The sequence below is a fragment of the Dermacentor variabilis genome, unplaced genomic scaffold (genome assembly GCF_050947875.1).
Source record: "Dermacentor variabilis isolate Ectoservices unplaced genomic scaffold, ASM5094787v1 scaffold_18, whole genome shotgun sequence".
NCBI classification, from domain to species: domain Eukaryota; kingdom Metazoa; phylum Arthropoda; class Arachnida; order Ixodida; family Ixodidae; genus Dermacentor; species Dermacentor variabilis.
Window position 1 is genome coordinate 5,927,896 of NW_027460346.1, and position 18,955 is coordinate 5,946,850.

Below are 18,955 nucleotides of genomic sequence, written 5' to 3' on the forward strand. Positions count from 1 at the left end.
CAATAGAGCGAGTAAGGTGTGTGTCGTAGATTCGTTTACAAAACTTGAAAATGGACAGTCTGCAAAAAACGTTCTTTAAGCGCCGCGCAAAAAGAAAAAAATGCGGCTGGGACACGAATAAACCCACACCGACGTGCTATACTTTCAAGTTAGCGCGTTTGCCTTCTGTTTTTTCCGTTTGTGTTTCTATTTGCGCCTTTCCTTGCATCGCCATTCATACCTTTCTGACATCTGAAAGGACGCAAGTTCAAATTTTTATTTTTCTTTATTTCAGTGCCTATCAGTACAGTTTTCTTCCTTATTTTGAGTCATTTTCATCAGTGTTTCGGCCCATACGAAAGTGAAATGAAGGAGCCAGAAAGGAAATGCTTTCAATCTAACTACCTGAACTAAACGTTATACATTCATTCACTGATGGAGCTATCGACCTAATAATCAAATTCGCGTATCGACGTACATGCCTGTTAACATTTGCGCTATGATGGCTGAAGGACGCCATATTGTTATCCATGGCCAATCAATAAAGCACATGCTGTCGCGCTTATTGAGAACAAGTTTCGAGCACATGGTTGTATTTTGACATCTTCGGATATTCAAATGTATTGCACTGAAAGTTGTCAAACTGACAGAAAAAGGGTGAAAAAAAAAACGAGCGCTGCCGGTGCTCACAATATCGGCCAAGCCGTCGCCACACTCGGCTGGTCCGACGCTGGGCGACGCTATTTAGTCGACTGTCGCGACATGGCGCAGCTCAGGAACTTTAGCGGCTCCAGTTTGGCAGCCTTCAGAGTTTAGGCGCATACGACAGCGGTTAAAGGAAGAGGGATTCTTCGTTTGTGCGAAGCCACCTGAAAAGACCAAGCACCCCGCGTAGCGGGCAAATGCCCGGCCTCTGGCATCCAATAAAGCCAGACACGTGTCAGTTTTCATTCGGGTTGGGAACGCCAGCTGGCGTATGCAAGACGTCCGTCTCCCAGGACGTCCACTAACTTTGCGGGGACTGTGTAGCCAGTGCTGGCTCGGATTCTTCAGTGCCTTAGTTGCCACGGAGTTCTCGCACGTTGCTGTACGATTAGCAGTGTTGCAAGAAAGAAAATGCATTGTGACGAAAAGCAAGGCGGGCTGCGCAAATGCGAAGGCGTGGACAGGTTACAGCACACTTTCACAACGCATGAAAGCAGCAGGATCGAAGCCGTGCTCATTGAAGTGCGTTCATCAGCATTCGCGCGTTAACTATAAAATGTGCCGGGTAGATAATTCAAGCAAAATCAAAGAAAAGCGCAGTTACGGTGGTGCTTTATCTGTGTTTAGTGTGTGAGCGGGGAGACCGCAGCAACCCACGTTAGCCAAGTATCGCGGGTCTTTTTTTTTTTTTTGTCCACGTCCACGCGAGTCTGACATGCGCGGGAACATCTTATGGCAGCATATACAAGGCTAACGTTAGCCACGCTCTTAAAAATAAGATTTAGAATACAAGGAGGACGCAACCAATGGTATTCCGACAGCAGTAACGTACCACAACAGGAGGATTTTTTTTCATAACTATGGATAAAGAAGTTAATTAACGAACCATTTAATTACTGGATGGAGGGCGCGAATTTTTATAGAGAAGTAATGGATGGAAACAACTATTTTGAATCCGGCAAATTTGACGACCCGGGCTGAGGTCTCCCATGAGGGGACTTCGAGGCCTTGCCTCGTCGCCGCCTCTCGGGCTTGCTGGACAGCCCACTCTTGTGTCTTGAGGTTGGAGCTGCGCAGAGCGGCGGCGCACTTCGACGCAAGAGCCTCTGGAGCTACTGCCATTGTAGGTTATGTAACCTGACACTCCCACAACATGTGTGACAGCGTCGCTCTATTTTCCTGACATAATTTGCAAAGAGCAGTCGGGTATAGCGCGGGGAAAATGTGCTGCAATCGCACCGGACTGGGGAATGTTTGTGTTTGCAATTGTCGCCAGATGACTGCCTGGCGACGTTTCAGCATGGGGTGAGGTGGGGGCAGCAACCGCCTGCCTAGCTGGTAGTGCTTGGTGATGTCATTGTACCTGACCAGGCGTTCTCGCGTGTTTTGAGCCAGCAGTTCCGAACTCGAAGAGGCGGTCCCCGATTCTGCGCGGCGGGTCAGTTCTCGCGCAGAGCGGTGTGCTACCTCGTTCAAGTTAATGAGGCCCTCATCGGTGGAGGTGGCGACGTGCACTGGAAACCACATGATCGCGGTGTTATCGAAGTGCTGTCGACCAGCTTTCCTTAGAATCTGGGGAGCTTCGGAGGAAATGCGCCCCCGCGCGTAGTTGCGAACTGCGGATTGCGAGTCGCTAAAACTACCTCGCAGAGGGGGTCGGTAAGCGCAAGCGCAATCGCTACCTCTTCCGCTGTTTCGGGGTATTCCGTTGCGACACTACACGCGTGCGTAAGCCGGGAGCTAACGTCTACGACTACCGCCGTGAACCGGTGTTCTCGTGCGTATTCTGCGGCGCCTACAAAGCGCGTAGTCCTCTTTCCACCCAAGGAGCGCAGCAGTGTCTTGGCACGGGCCTGGCGTCGGCCCCGATTAAATTCGTGGTGCATGTTTCGAGGTATAGGGGCGACAATCAGCGTGTCGCTGAGGTCGGGTGGAATGACCTGCTTCTGACCGTGTTGGACGTGGTAGTTGAAGCCGAGTTTCTGCAGGATGTACCGGCCCGTGGCTGTCACAGACATGCGTTCGAGTTGAGAGGTTTTTTGCGCATCCACGATTTTCTCAAGCGTGTTGTATACCCCCAGCTGTAGCAGACGAGCAGTGCTTGTGGACTCCGGTAGGCCAAGGGCAATCTTATAAGTCTTGCGTATAAGGGTGTTGATTTTCTCCCTTTCAGTGACATTCCAGTTGTGGAAGGCAGCCACATAAGTGATGTGACTGATTGCGAAAGAGTGTATGAGGCGCATGACACTGTCCTTCATGCCCGTGTGCTTGTTTGTAATGCGTTTTATCAGGCGGGTAGCCGCTGTAACCTGGCCTTCGATTTTGCGAATAGCTTCTATGTTTGACCCGTTGGCTGTTATATGCATGCCTAGGATGCGCATCTTCGGGACTCGGGGAATGCAGGAGCCGTCTTGCGTATAGAGGATTATGTCGTCACATTGGCGTGATTCGGCTGTAGGCTTGGGCCGGCAGCGCGGGCGGTAGACGAGCAGCTCCGATTTCAGTGGAGATAGTCGGAGACCTGTGTCTTGAAGGTAGGATTCGACTGCAGAGACCGCTGCTTGTAAGGTGCATTCTATCTGACCGTCACTGCCCTTGTTGACCCACAGGGTGATGTCATCTGCATACAAGGCGTGATGGAGGCCATCGATCTCGTCGAGGTAGGCCGGGAGACCCAGCATCACGAGGTTGAAAAGGAGCGGGGATATGACCGATCCTTCAGGAGTGCCGCGCTAGTGTATGTTCGTCGGATGTCATGCTGCCGACCGCGAGGGTGACTGTGCGGCGCGACAGGAAGTCTCTGACGTAGTTGTAGCTTCGCCCACCCAAGTTGAACTTGTTTATGCGGCTCAGGATTGCTGCACGTGCTACATTGTCAAATGCCTTTTCCAGATCTAGGCCGAGGATGGCCCGGTTGCCACTAGTTGGGTCATTGATAATCTGGTGGTAGAGCTGGAGCATGACGTCTTGAGTGGAGAGGTGTGACCGGAAGCCCACCATAGTGGGTGAGTAGGCTCCAGTGTCCTCGAGGTGGTGGTTGATGCGGGAGAGGAACGCGTGCTCCATCACCTTGCCAACGCAGGATGTGAGGGAAATGGGCCGCAATTGATCGAGGCTGGACGGCTTGCCAGGCTTCGGTATCAAGACTGCTTTAGAGCGTTTCCACGCCTATAGAAAAGTAATAATGGCGTTTTAGAAACACCCGATTCAGTTGTTTTCAGTGCGCTGTCTCCCGTAATTATTTTTTCCGCCTTATAAGGAAAACGCGCGAAATACGAAAATAGCCGCACGATTACGCGTCCGCGCGCCGCGACACCAGCGGTGGCAGGCGTTGCTCGGAGAAATCGACTCTGCTCTAATACCTGGCTCGTCTGCCACGTGAAAGTGGCGAGGCATCGGTATTTGGCGTTGGTCACCGCGAACTGCAAGTTTCCTTTTCCGCGTGAAGCCAATGCAGTGCGCAGCGTCATTGAGCAGAGTCCATTGATCTGTCTTGGTGACATCAGCACGTGTCCTGCCCTTCCATGCCCCCACTTTCATCCAGCAGAGAACAATGGTCGCCTGCAATAAGATCGGATTCCGCCTTCGGCATGACGTCAACATCCGGGGAGCTTTAACGGGGTTCTTTAACGTGCACCTAAACATAAGTACAAGGGTGTTTTCGCATTTCGCCCCATCGAAATGCGGCCGCCGTGGCCGGGATCCGATCCCGCGACCTCGTGCTTAACAGCCCAACACTGTGTGCTTTTATGTTGCTATGATATCGCTGAAGTGTTTTGTTTGCTGCGAAACCTCAGTGACTAGGTTGAGTAAAACCCGGGCCCTGACGATAAGATACACAGCGATATTCCGAGCACTCTTAAAGAAATTAGACACCCAACTTGGCCCGCAGACTAAGATTGAAGGCGTTCAACTGAGGTTTTCCGACATTGCAAACTCACATGACTCTCTTAAACAGTGTCAAGCGAAAATTCAGACTTGTGAAAGGTACATCAATGCCATGCAAAAAGGACTTTCACGCACGACCGAGAAAGTAAATGACTTGGCAAATAGGGGACGTCGCAACAACGTTGTTATGTTTGGGCTAAAGGAAGAGGGAAGCGTAACCGCCACTCAGCTTCGATAAAAAGTAGAGAACTATATTTTCAAGGGTATGGTCGGATGTCTACGTAAAACAATTGAGCGTACTCACCATCTTCGCTGAAAAAATAGCAACAGGGTGCATGCCCTCATATTGCGCTGCTTTTGCTTCACAGAAAAAAATGGCAGTTCTGCGCAACTGCCACAAACATAAGGATAAAAGTGTTTCTGTTGTAGAAAATTTCTCAACGATTGTTAGGGGGGCACGATGCAAACTGTGGCATTCATCCAAGTTTTACCATGAAAATGAAAAAAAAAAGGTAAATCGCGTTTATGATAAGCTTAAAATTAATAATGACACGCACGTGTGAGATTCTGCTGGAAGGAGGAGGGTGCTTTCAAAGCAAAGCAGAAACCCGCTTACTTAAGTCGCTGAGGGGTCTTCGTTGTGGTATGCTGGAGCAGCAAAGACAACTGTCGACAAAGCTTAGTCTGTGTGAAAAGTTACGGAAATAAAATTGATAAATTAGAGGAACTGATTTTGCTCTACCCTCCCTCTTGATGGTCTGGTGATTACAGAAACGTGGCTGAATACTTTGATACATTATTTTGACATGTTTCGCATTTTTTACTCAGTCTTGTTCGCATCGCCACAGTCGGGGTGGCGGTGTCGCAGTAGCTGTCGAGCAGAGCTTATATTTTCGCAAATAAGTTGCCATTGACCATCACGAGAACTGATTTAAACACAATGTTTAACTTTGCTCCAGCTCACCCGGCTTGACACGCATCCAACGCGCACTCGGGAGGTGGTATCGTCGGTGTTGGATCCTGTTTTTCGCGTCTCGTACTTTAACACCAAAGCGAAATATCAAAGATGGCTTCACAAAAAAAAAAAAGTATGAGTTTGACGTGCTAAAACCATTTACCGATTATGAGGCACGACGTAGTGGAGGACTACAGAAATTTCGACCACCTGGGGTTCTTTAACGTGCACTTAAACCTAAGTAGAAGGGTGTTTTCGCATTTCGCCCCCATCGAAATGCGGCCGCCGCGGCCGGGATTCGATCCCGCGACCTGGTGCTCAGCCGCCCAACACCATAGTCATTGAACAATCACGGCGGGTGATGGCATCACAAGAGGCTGTCGTTAACGCTTCACCAAATAGATAAATACGTTAGAAATGGTCGTGTTATTTCGCGTATTGCATTTGAAGACTAACAGGGCCAATGACGAAAGCGTCATTTATTGCCTCGAAGACCTTTTGGACGATTTTTCCCAGTTTATAAAGCAAACGCCAACGACGTCTAGCTGGATCAAACACGAGGCAGCGATTGCGCACAATACGAGGAAACTGTCACCTCAGGAAAATTCAAGACAGTAAAGCGCGAGACCACGTGAATTACTCGAGACATATTTCATGTGATAATGCGATTGCAAAGCACGCGGAGAAGCAACAGAAATCTCACTGGTATAAGAACTTGCTCGTAAATTGAAGGCAGACAATAAATGCGCCAAATCAAACAAATTTCGAACACTGACAAACTGTTAGAACCATAGAAATTGTGGCGATAACTATCGGACGCACATAGTTCGATACCGAAGCTAAAGATCGCAAACCATGTGTTAGAATACGCGTGTGCCATTTTCAATTCGTTCGTAAATTTTGCCTTCACACGTGTTCCCTAAACAAATTTTGATTTCTCAGCACTACGCAGCTTTATACAACCTGTGCAGATTTACAAGACCGGGCATCTTGAACTTGCTATTACTTTTTGGCGTAAAAAAGATCCACGTCCCAGACAACATTTCAAACAAGTTCTTTTAAAAGATACGCAGAAAAAAGCTTTCGTCAGTGTTACATATGTAATATTCACAGTATCGCTAGGTACGGGTGCTCTTCCTGCAGGCCATTTCTATGCTCTAAATTCCTACCTATTCACAAAGATGGTGACAAACTATTGGTAGAGACTTATCGGCCTATACCCTTAAGGAATTGTAAAATATTAGAACATGCTATCAATAAAGCAATCATAAGCTACTTAGAAGTTAACTTACTTTATAGCCGGAAACAAGGATTTTGTAGAGATTACGAGCTGTAACCCAAATGGTTGAAGTAATGCATGGCTTGTCATGGTAATTAACTGCACCCTGCAAGCCGACGCAATCTTGATTGATATTGCTTCCACGACCCACATTGCAAGTTAATCGAAAAGCTGAATTCAACAGATATTCATCCCAAAACAATCAAGTGGATTGAAGCATATCTTTCGAACAGAGTGCAGTACGTTTCCATAAACAATGTCAATTCTAGCCATCTTAATGTTTCACCAGGTGTGCAACAGGGATCGATTTTGGGACCTTTATTTGTTCCTAACTTATGTTTATATTTATTCATGCGTAGATCCAGAGGTTATACACTGATGTTATTAGCCGGTGTCTGCGTGATCTACACTACTGTGCCAGCGTGAAGGACCAGGAAAGGCTCAACTTCTCATTACGTGAAATTGCTGACAGGTATTTGGCTTGGGACATGGAAATAAACGTCAAGTAAACAAAGTTCCTCAGAGTAGCCAGAAAAAAGCGCCTTTATTTTCAGTTACCAAGTATAGGGTGCTGATATAACACAAGCGCAGGAACTGAAATATTTAGAAGTCAACTATACAGGACCTAAAACGGGCGGAGAACACCGAGACTACATGCACAAAGGCATTCAAGCAATCAGGATTTCCACTCTACAAATTAGGAATGGCATCAGCACAGGTGGAAGTAGCTTACAAAGCCTTAGTACGGCCAATTCTTGAGTATGCAAGTATAGTTTGGGACTCCAGTCGAGCTTCTCAAAAAGCTTGAAAAAGTACAAAATAAAGCACTCACGTTTATCTGCGGTAAGTATCCACGTCACGTTAGTGCGAGTGCTTTAAATGTCAAGGGATGCATTTGTTCCTTCGGCAGAATATCGCTGCAACGAAGCTTTTTTTCCTTTGTACCTTATGAAGCAAGCATCGTAATTGAGAAGGAAGACTACCCGAAGCAACCGTGGCGGCATTCTGGTCGAAACAACCACGACAAGTACATTCGAGCGTCTATCGCACGGTGCAACACTTTGAAGAACAATTTCCCAAAGCAATAGAATTGTGGAATACACTGCAAAATATTGTGAAAGTTGGCGTGTTTTTTGCCACGTTGAAATACTGCTTGAATCGCTGCGAGATTGGTGAATTGGCTTTATTGCGTGCTCGATTTCCATGTCTTATTGCATCGACCAGTTTGCGCTGTCAGCATTAAGTTTTTTTATTACTTTTTATGCTCCTCTTAATAGACTATTTTTTGCACTGTGCTGACAATGTTCTTGTACCAACTACGGTTATCTATTATCTGTACCCACTTCCTGTATGAGCCTTAGAAGGCTTACGGTATGAATAAATAAATTTTAGAAAGACGTATTAGGTCACCAAATGCTCTGGACCCAATCGTCTTGACCAATGGGTCTAGAACGGTTCGATATCGCTTGCAGTTTACCCCGTCTACAGAACCCCTATCGCTGCAAACTTTCTGGCCAAGCTTCTGTAAACAGTTTTGCCTGCTGTGCACTGTAACAAGCAAAATGAAACCGCACACGTATTGCTTAGTACTCATTTTAACGTCGCTTGTATTAGGAACCCGCAAAGGTGGTCAAGAGCGTCGAGATTCCCTGCCGCATTTCGAGTGAGGAGAAAAAAAAAACTAGTGTATAGACTACTCCCTTAACGGCACTCCTCGCAACTCGGTGTAGCTTCGGGACACATAAGCCCCATGACAGAATGAATCACTGACTTGTGTCAAAAAACGAAACTGCATATTTGATTCCTCATATTTTTCGTAACGTGACGGGAACGAGACTTGACACGAAAATTAGATCAAATCGCTCCTTAGGGTTCCAGCCTCAAAAGCGATAATTCGGCTTAGCAGACAAACCAGTTATAACCACTCTTCTACAGCGCTTAAAGCGAAGCTTACTTTGCGAACCCAGCGCCGCGCGTGGCAATTTTACCGCTCCGGTCACCACTCACTTGTGCTAATCTTTTTCCGCTAGACTGTACGAGCAAGGACTATATTGCCGCGTGAATAAAGGAAAGAGTTAACCTAGTGGTAACGCAAGACTATCTCAAGTAGTGGTCCCATAGTTGCGAAAATCCTTAGAAGTACGTGACGTCACACCAACTCACCGGCGCTGTTCGGGAGCGAACTTCGAAAACGCAGTGCCAGACGAATTGGTATTGGCGAGAAACACTGGCTTACCCTCACCCTCGAGACATGCGGGCACTTTTGCAGTCGCAATTAGGCATGCAGCGATTTTTGTTTTTGTAACGCCTGCAAAGCAAATACGTAGGGCCGCGAACTCGACAAACAATCTTATGCTAGAGCTGCAGGCGTAGTATTAGCGACGGCAGCGGGCCAATGGCAAGTAGCACCTACGAGCAAAAATCTGCGCATTCGGGCCATGGTTTTTCACCAAGCAGTCTCACCCCACTCACCCGTTCTGCTCCTTCATGATCCGGTAGATGTCGTACTGGAAGCTCCCCGTTCCCTGGAAAATAGCGGAGTCTTTGGAGAGGTCCGTGAAGTACACCTGTCCACCTGGGCCGAAAAATAGGAGACAGATGCAAACTTTGTACATTACTCTGGAAACTAAAGAACGACGTACACAACCTTGGGGTGAAAGCGAATGTGTATTCATGTCCTCAGTATAGCATGTGACCTCGCTTTCTGTATGTCATCGTCTGTGCCGGAATCACGGAGTAATACATTTAGGAGGTGAAACTCCCGTCAGCGCGAGCGAGCGCGGGCGACGAGATAAGATCACAATTGTATGCGCCGACGGGGCCGTATGCAGTGACGGCGCCATGCGGCGCGTCGTAGAAACCGCACCGAAAAACAATGCAGCGCCCGGGCAGGCGGCTCCGGCGCGCTCTCCGGCCACTTCCTCCGTGCACGCATCGTGCACCGCCTATAGAGGCGCCACTGAAAGCCACCTAGCGGACGCTTCCAACAGTACACGCGGTAGCAGTAGCAAATGACAACCCTTTAGAGCAAGGATGGCTGAAGTTCGCTACTGCGATTTCTCCTTTGTTCGGGTGCCAGGCTGCTGCTTCTGCGGTGACAGCTGTAGGGAAGATGCTGACCTCTGCGCGAGCGGGTATGAACACGATGTTACCGGTGTTTGGGACAACTTGGTCCACATACGTGCAAGGTGTGTCCCGCAGACAAACGCCATGAACCGCATTTACATGACGTGGAGCTCATGTTCACTAGCCGATAAATTTTGTTGAGTGATGCGATCTCTCGATGTTTTTTTTATTCTACGCTTGCCGCAATGCTGCTTCTGTACCTGAATAATAAGCACTCGTCGTTAGTGCAGACTTACATCAAACAAATACGCACGCTGCACTCTCTGCATATGCCGTTGTGATTTTTCTGCCGATGAATGCATGTGACATCGCCCAATAAGTGCAGTCGAAGTCGCCTCAAGAAGAGTAATTGCCAATTTATTGATGGAAACGCGTACACTAGCCAACGAAGTCACCAAAAACACGGGTTAATAAAAGCGCGTGTCAGTGCTTTACCGCTGATGCAATTCTGCTGCACACGGCGATGAACTACCGTTCCCGCTGCAGTTTTAAATTCCCCAAGGGAGCTGCTTGGACACGTACAAAGCTAAAGACTGACTAACTTTTCAGTACTTTTTTATATTACTAGAGAGGTGTCACACGATATATTTAAGGGCAGAGCAGCGCCAGTCAAAGTAGATGAGCGCTGGCGGCAAGGCCTGGTTTAGTCGTTTGCAGCGTAAGTATAAGAAACAATTCAGTTGAGTACAAAACTCACATGCAAGAAGGAACTATGTCGTGAAACAAACAAATCGCTCGGCGTGTTAAGTTTGCTCAGGCAGCATCGAGGTGTGACGACTTGCCAAACTCTCAGCGAGAAATGGAACAAAAATACCATATGCAGTAGCTATTTGCAATTCCCGCCCCGAACTACCTATTTTCTAAACACATTTCCAAGAACGCAAACAATATCTAAGATGCCCTCGGGCGAAAAGAATAAAGCTGTTAAAGAAGCACTTTCTTGGTATCATTCCGATAAGACACAGCGTGATTTATACCCTTATTTATACCTTTATCCATAAATTGGCAATTACTCTTCTTGAGGCGACTTCGACTGCAGTTATTCGGCGATGCCACATGTATTCATCGGCAGAAAAATCACAACGGCATATGCAGAGATTGCACCGTGTGGATTTGTTTGATATAAGTCTGCACTAACGACGGGTGCTTATTATTCAGGTACAGAAGCAGCATTGCGGCAAGGGTAGGATAAAAAAAACATCGAGAGATCGCATCACTCAACAAAATTTATCGGCTAGTCAACATGAGCTCCACGTCATGTAAATGGGGTTCATGGCGTTTGTCTGCGGGACACACCTTTCACGTATGTGGACCATGTTGTCCCAAACACCGCTAACATCGTGTTCATACCCGCTCGTACAGAGGTCAGCATCTTCCCTACAGCTGTCACAGAAGAAGCAGCAGCCTGGCACCCGAATAAAGGAGAAATCGCAGCCGCGAACTTCAGCCATCCTTGCTGCAAAGGGTTGTCTGCTACTGCTCCCGCGTGTACTGTTGGAAGCGTCCGCTAGGTGGCTTTCAGTGGCGCCTCTATAGACCGTTTTTTCGTAGGCGCCGCCATATTGTGAACGCAGTGGCGCCGCCTATGAGCAGCGCCATACTGGCTTGGGTGAAAGCGGTCTTTTGCACGGCAGGTATACGCTCGGCGGTAGATTCTGGCGTGTGTTTTCGCGGTCGTGCGGTCTGTTTAGTATGACGTGCGTCTCCTACGTGGTAAACGGTTCTGTGAGACGTGCTGAAGTGGTTTAAGGAGTCATGGCCGGAATTTCTGCTGGCGTTGAGGTGGACGGAACATGCAGTGCGATGTGTGCGTGCATATTTGAGCCTTCAATCAGCCTCGCAGATCAATTGTGTATTTCTGAATGTTCCAATCACTAATGTGACCTTATTGCAGTATTATCCTCTATTTCTAAGCTGCGGTTTAGGAGCCATGAAACATACGCGACGATCGTAACAGCGTGGGTACCGTTCTGCTACGATAGGAGCTGTGCTGTTATACTTTGACAAGCGTTCAAACTGTTCGCTGCAGGTTACATAGCGTGACTACTTGGTTGGATGGATCAGGTTTACACCCATGAATAAAATAGTTTTGGCTAGTAATAACAACATACCTTAGTGTTAATTAAGGTTGTGCAGCAAAGCGACCGTTTACGAACTGCGCGAGCGTCCTAAGCAGTAGTAGGAGGTGCTGGACTACAGATATCTTGGTTCTATATAGCGCATGGTGCAAGCATACGGCATCATCGGTTATATATTTATAAAAGTTGCGCTATGTTAGCCCGTTTTGATTGCTTTTTAGAGAAAGAGGATGATAACCGAATTTTTTTTTTCGGTTGTGTTCATTCAGTTCTCTACGACGCACTCACACGTATTACGGAAATTTAGCGCTCAAAAATAGCCATCGCATTATTTTTATGCGAACCCTCTCATATATTATGGCTGTATACAGGCCAAAAGGGCAATGCCGAAACACACAGCTTATATATGTATCGTGCTGGCTCACCAACCGCAGTGATCGCTGTGTTGAGCAGCGCCATGGGCCTCATGCAGCAAGGCTAGCGTAGACATATGGTAATTTCAAGCATACTAGTCTTGAAATGTGTGAGAACGATGCCAGTGTATCACAAATATTTGATAGCGCCTGCCGCTCAGATGTTTCGTGGGCATGCACGAGCATGCGCTCTTATGTTTTATGTTTTACTCCCTACGCCAATCGATCAGACAGTGAGCTGATTTACCATTTAATGCTGGTAATACAGAGACGCCGGTTTTCTTTGTCGAGTTAAAACCGATATAAGCAACATATACAAGCAATATGAGCAAATGCGTGAGAACGATGCCAGCGTATCACAAATATTTGATAGCGCCTGCCGCTCAGATGTTTCGTGGTTGCCATAGGTCGGCCGTGCACGAGCATGCGCTCTTATGTTTTAGGTTTTGCACATACACGCACCGCGACTGATAATGCGCGTACACCGCGGCTGGCTATGCGAGTCACATTTTTGCGCCCCCAAGACATATTTCTGCCTACGGTAGTTACCGATGCACCGAAAGGCTTCCCTGACAACCTTATATGAACGAACATGGCGTAAATTTCACAAAGTAAGATCTAAAAATTGGAGGACGCTTAAGCTTCGCCTTCAAGAGTGGAACGCGACAGCGTTCCCGTCGACCCGCCAAGGGGTGTAAGACAATGGGCTACAGGGCAGCCATCACTTACGAGGCGCCCCGCATCGGACGCGGTGAGCGTCGAGCCATATGGTTGAGCAACGCGGCGTTCGGCGCAGCAACGAAACGTGCGCCTGAGCAAGCGGAACGAATCAAAGAACTCGGTATCTCGGAGGGGGAAATGATGCACGCCATCCAAACGTCGTGATCGGCACGGGCAGAGGGACAGATAGAGATCTAAAGAAAGGAAGGACGCTTGATTCTGCAGAGGGAGCCAGGCGAAGCGTTGTCAGGGGAGAGAGATTCCGGGCCGCGACCCCCCTCGCACCGGTCCTTGCACAGCTCCAATGCGCGCGTGGCGCGCCATCTGTCGGGGCAGCGCCCTACATGGAGAGGAGGGGGTCTTGTGTGCTTGCCGCAAGATGGCTCTGCGTGCGCGGAAAGCGCAGAAGAAATGCAGCGGAAACGCACTTTGCTACTCGTGTAATTGCGACTTCTGTAAGTTACATGTTCATAATTACCGATATACACCGCAGTATAACTTTCCACGGCTCGTTTCGAAGGCAACACCGCATTCACTAGAGGCGCGTTTGTAGCACTTGGAAGCATCAAACTCGTGGCTGAGTGGTAGCGTCTCCGTCTCACACTCCGGAGACCCTGGTTCGATTCCCACCCAGCGCATCTTGGAGGTTGCTTTTTATTTATGAAGTGCCTGCCGTGATTTATCGCTCACGGCCAACGCCGCGGACGCCGACGCCGACGACACCGGCTTTTCTGCGACACGAGCTCCTTAACGCTATCGCGTTAAAACAGCTCGAACTCGTTCCACAGCAAGCGACAGCAATACTTTCAAGCAGCGCCGCGCCGGATCGCCCAAGCCAGAGAGGAGGACAGGCTCTCCGCGCGCCCTATCCTCCTCGCCCGCTGAAACGGTCTATAGGCTGTGCACGAGGCGTATACGGGCGCACGAACACTGGTGGAACACGCGACAGGCTGTCGCAAAGCCCAGGTCGCCATAGTCTATAGGCGGTGCACGAGGCGTATACGGGCGCACGAACACTGGTGGAACACGCGACAGGCTGTCGCAAAGCCCAGGTCGCCATAGTGGGTCTTCTTGGTCCTTAAAGATCCCGGGACAGCGCAAGCAAAGCCGGCCGAAGCGTTCGCTCAGGGTGGAATACCTATGCGTGTCCGCGACAGCGTGTAGTCGATGACGGACGCCTTGACGCCAGCAGTGCGCACTCGGATCTTCCGGCCGTGCAGCACGAACTCTGCGAACTCCTGCTCCGTGGGCTTCACCAGCACGTTGTCGCAGTGGAGGTCTCGGTGCTCGAACTCGAGCTCGGGCTCGGCCACAGCCAGCGAGCAGGCGACTTGCAAGAACACGCTCTCGAACTGCTCGATCGTTACCTGCATGAGTGCAGGTGCGCCACACCCTTTATGTCGCCCCATACACACACCGCAGGACTGCCTTGGCGAGTAAATATGCGCAGTTCTCGGGCAAGTATACGCACGCTTGTTGTAGTAAATGCCAGAAAACTCTGCGCCGCTTTCCTGTGAACCGTAAGTGCTAGCTATGTTTTAAGAAACAACTTTTGACGACCATGGTTCAATTTCGAAAAACGCCGCGAAACGAAAAAAAAAATCCAGCATGATCCGGTCTGGTGGCAGATAGCTAAGTGAAAACGTATCTTTTCTTTTTTTTTAACCATTAAGAATGGCACAAGTTGGGTAATCCCGAGTTAAACAAAATCTTATTGCAGCACTGCATCTGGATGGGAAAAAAAACGAGTGTAAAAGTATACGCCACGTACACGTTGGCGTAAACGTCATTGCACTCTTGCCCCTAGCTTGATTCTGCTTGACAATACCGTCCGATTTTTTACCTGATGCGGTACCATTGCGCGCGAGAAGCGTTAAAACCAGCTAAAAAGCACCGAGGACAGCGCGGGCGGGTCTCCAGCCTAGACACGAACGATGTCGATTTGTTTTCGGCAGTATGAGACCACGGAGTAGACACGGTGGAAAATCTAGTTTTTCCTTCGTTTGCGCTAAAATATGTGGAGCAAGTCTAGGTACTTTTCGAGGGCTACACGTGTCCAGTGCTCGCGAACGAATTATTTGTGCGGCCACGTTCAAGACCGAATTTGTTGTCGACAAGAGCACAACGTATATGGCAGACCGCGTGTACGCCGATTACACGAGAGCAGCGTGCGACGTATACAAAGCCCGCAGTAGCGGTGCGGTTTGGGCGACGAACTGATTAAAGACACGCCTGATATTTAGAGTCGATCAAAACCCGAACGATGTTCGCAGACAGTGACACATGAGACTGCTCGCCAGCGAGTTGAGGCAGGTTTGTAGAGTCGCGCAGACTTGCGCCGATGCCCGCGTGCACATTCAATTGGTTCGATTCTCAGGAACGCAGCATGAACTCCTGTCTACATCAGTTCACCATGCTCGCTACAGACACGCTGGCATGGCAGACAATTGCAGCTGGAAACAACGCTTGTACGGGGCGGACGCACAAAAACAGACATGGGCGATGGGCTATTTCTGACTTAAATTTTATATCGAAATGTGTCATTTCGTGCACGCACTGAACGCAAACCAATCCACTTATACAAGGCTTATTTCATCCAGTTTGGTACACGTTAGAGAAAAAAAAATATAACCGATGTACCAAGATTTAAATAAAGCTGATAAACTGTCCTAGAGCTGCTCCAGAAAACAAGGCGCGTCTGCTTCGTTACACCGATTACAATTACTTCCTTCAAAAATGCAATTACCAATTACTGCCCGACAGAAGTCATTCTTTCTCAAAAGTAATCGATTATTTCCACATTACTTTCCCCATATATTTTCTTCATTTTTCACAGATACAGTGAACGGAAAGATGGCCTTGCATTTTCAACTATTTTTTCGAAGCTTTTGCGGGCCGTTTTGCCTCGTTTTTGTTGAAGACATCAGCAGCGACACTGAAGACTCGCTCGATGTGCGCGCTGGAGCGAAGGGCCGTGTTGTAACTCACGGACACCTCGCGCACAAGATTGTCAATTACTCGGCGTCTCTGTCTTCTACGAAGCGGAACGCTTCATTGTTACGGGGACTTGAAGATGCCCTCCGGTGGGCCAATGAAAGGATGAACAAAAACTCGTCCGCAGGCCATTTCCTGGCATTGATGTCCTAAGTGGCCGTCGCTATCGATAACGTATACCAGCACCGCGGTTCAGTTCGCTGGCTAACAACAGGTGAGGAAATCAATTCAACTGGAACACACCTTGGGGTAAAAGTCGCCAGCAGTGCGATTATCATTGATGCAATGCAGCGATACACGCGTACTGCAGCAGCGGAAACCCGTTTGTCTTGCGTTTCCCACTGAGCACGCTGCGGCAGGTGTCAGCCTTCGCCCAATCTGTATTTTGTGATGCGGGTTAGATTCTGTCCAGCACCGGACACACACACACACACACACACACACACACACACACACACACACACACACACACACACACACACACACACACACACACACAATTTGCCACATGCGCAACGACACATACCTAGTGACCGAAGTTGGTCCGACGGTTGGTTTCGAACTCTCAGCAGAACAGCCCAATGCCTGACCCATCTTTAGCATATGGACTACCAAGTCATCCAAGTTGGTGGGAAAGCGGTTAGATAAAAGGTCCCCTGAAATAGCTTGTGAAGTTGCCAGAGAAAGCGCGTAGAATGCCGAGTTCCTGGGTGTGCCTGTCAGAGCATGCGCGTCCGCGAGGCTGCTGCGTAGCACGATATCGGGCCAGTGTAGTTTTCAAATTCACGTTCTCAAACTGACGTGGCCTGTTACCGCTTGACCTTTCAAGGAATCAACTGCTTACTTGTGATTACGGCAAAAAGTAAGTGAATTACAGTGAGCGTTACCGATTAAACAATGTAATCGTTAATTCACGAGGTTAACCAAAATGTAATTGTTTACAAGTAACTACGTATAATTCGTTACTTAGAAGTTTCATTGCAGCCCATTCTCGGGTGCGTGGATAGACGTACTACGGGCGGCGAGATGGCTAAATGACAAGGCCGTAAACAAAAATTAGACAGTCACATGAAGGACCATCTCTCGGTGCAGTGTCGTGTCTGCGGGCGTGAGACGACGTTGAGTGCTGCACAACATCGTTGAACAATAACACCACGACAGCGACTCAGTGGACCAGCTGCGTGGCGTAAAAGAATGGATAGAAACAAGCGGGTGGAAGCTATGCCCGATTGCGAAGGTGGACCCATTACAAGCTATGTGTAGCATAGCCATGGCGTGCTCGCAATAACGCCAGACCAGTGAAGCCTCAGCGTAGTCAGTAGAACAAAATAAACGTTTATTCAAAGGTGTAGAGCATATTTATAAGTAGCCGAGTGGCAGGAAGATAGAAAGGAGCACGTGTTAGTAGAGATAGTCCGAACCCGAAGGATCGCCAGATGAGGCGATAAAGGTGCGCGCACTTCGAAAATGCGTTAAGTTGCAACATTCCTTCCTCCTCAGAAATGAAAGCGTTGCACTGGCTTGCGTTCTCTCGTTGAGCATCTCAGAGTTTGTTGGGCGACACCTGTATGCAATGGGGCCACTGGAATATCTGGTGCCACAAAGTCTGGAGAACGTGTGCCATTTGGAATGCGCCGAGCGGTTATGCCTTCATCCGGATTCACCGTTTCTGGATGCTGTAGTTGTGTTGCTTGGTTCGGCTCACTGCGATGTGTGGTGGTTGTAGTTACTGTCGGTTTGACGCCTGGTACTTCCTGTCGAGGGCGGACCTGGTCCACGTGCCGCTGGATGACTCCGTCTGATGTTTCCACGGTCACCATTCTCGCTCCCGACGTCGCCTTCACATGACCGGGCGTCCACTTGCTCCCCACACCGTAATTGCGGGTATACACTTCACTTGCAGGTAGCGGCAGCCAGTCATCTTGGTCCTCTTTTGGCCCTGCAAGTGCTGGAGGAAAGCATGTGTCCAAGCGTGAGCGTATTTGATAGCCCAAAAGGAGCTCTGCTGGGGATTTACCCGGTTTTCGCGGAGTCCTCCGGTAGTTAAATAGCAACCGTACTAGGTTCTCTTCCAGTTTTCCTTTCGTCATTTTTCGAAGACCATCTTTTATCGTTCGCACTGCCCTTTCCGCCGCACCATTAGACTGGGGATGGTATGGAGCGCATCGAAGGTGCACAATGTTGTTGTTTGCCACGAACAACGCGAAGTCTTGACTGGCAAATGGGGTCCCGTTGTCAGAAACGATCGTGCGCGGTATTCCAAACCTGCTGAAAATGCCACGCAGACAGTCAATGGTAGTCTGCGTTGAGGCATGTGACAAAGGTATTGCTTCGAGCCATTTGGTGTGTGCGTCGACTACTACGAGTATCATTTTTCCGCAGATCGGACCCGCGTAGTCAATGTGAATACGGGACCACCTTTCGCCTGTTTCAGGCCAGTTAACGACGGGAGCTGCAGTTGGCATCGGCAGATTTTGCACACAGTACTGGCATTGTGCAGACACGTCTTCAATATTTTTGTCGAGGCCTGGCCACCAGAACAAAGAATGAGCGACAGATTTCATTGCCGGTGAACCCTGGTGCGTTTCATGTAGAAGATGCAGCACTCGCTCCCTAGCTTCGGTCGGTATTATGACCCTATTACCCCAGTACACCAGTTCATGTGCTACGGATAATTCGAGCTTGCGGTCAAAAAACGGCAGTACGGCCCGGGCCATTCCGTTTGCGTTTCTGGGCCACCCATGTAATATGTACCGTTTGACCTCGACCAGGACAGGGTCAAAAGCCGTTAATGCTTTCAGCTCACGCGTTGTTATGG

General features: G+C 48.8%; 1 protein-coding gene across 1 annotated transcript in view; it reads right to left on the reverse strand.

The window, feature by feature from the left end:
* LOC142568356 (uncharacterized) overlaps positions 1–18,955 on the reverse strand; it is a 64,690-nt gene that overhangs the window by 355 nt on the left and 45,380 nt on the right. The window contains exons 11-12 of the mRNA XM_075678357.1: positions 14,282–14,510; positions 9,279–9,381 (exon numbers count right to left, since the gene is read on the reverse strand). Coding sequence (XP_075534472.1) covers positions 9,279–9,381; positions 14,282–14,510 — 332 coding nt within the window. The remainder of the gene's footprint in view (positions 1–9,278; positions 9,382–14,281; positions 14,511–18,955) is intronic.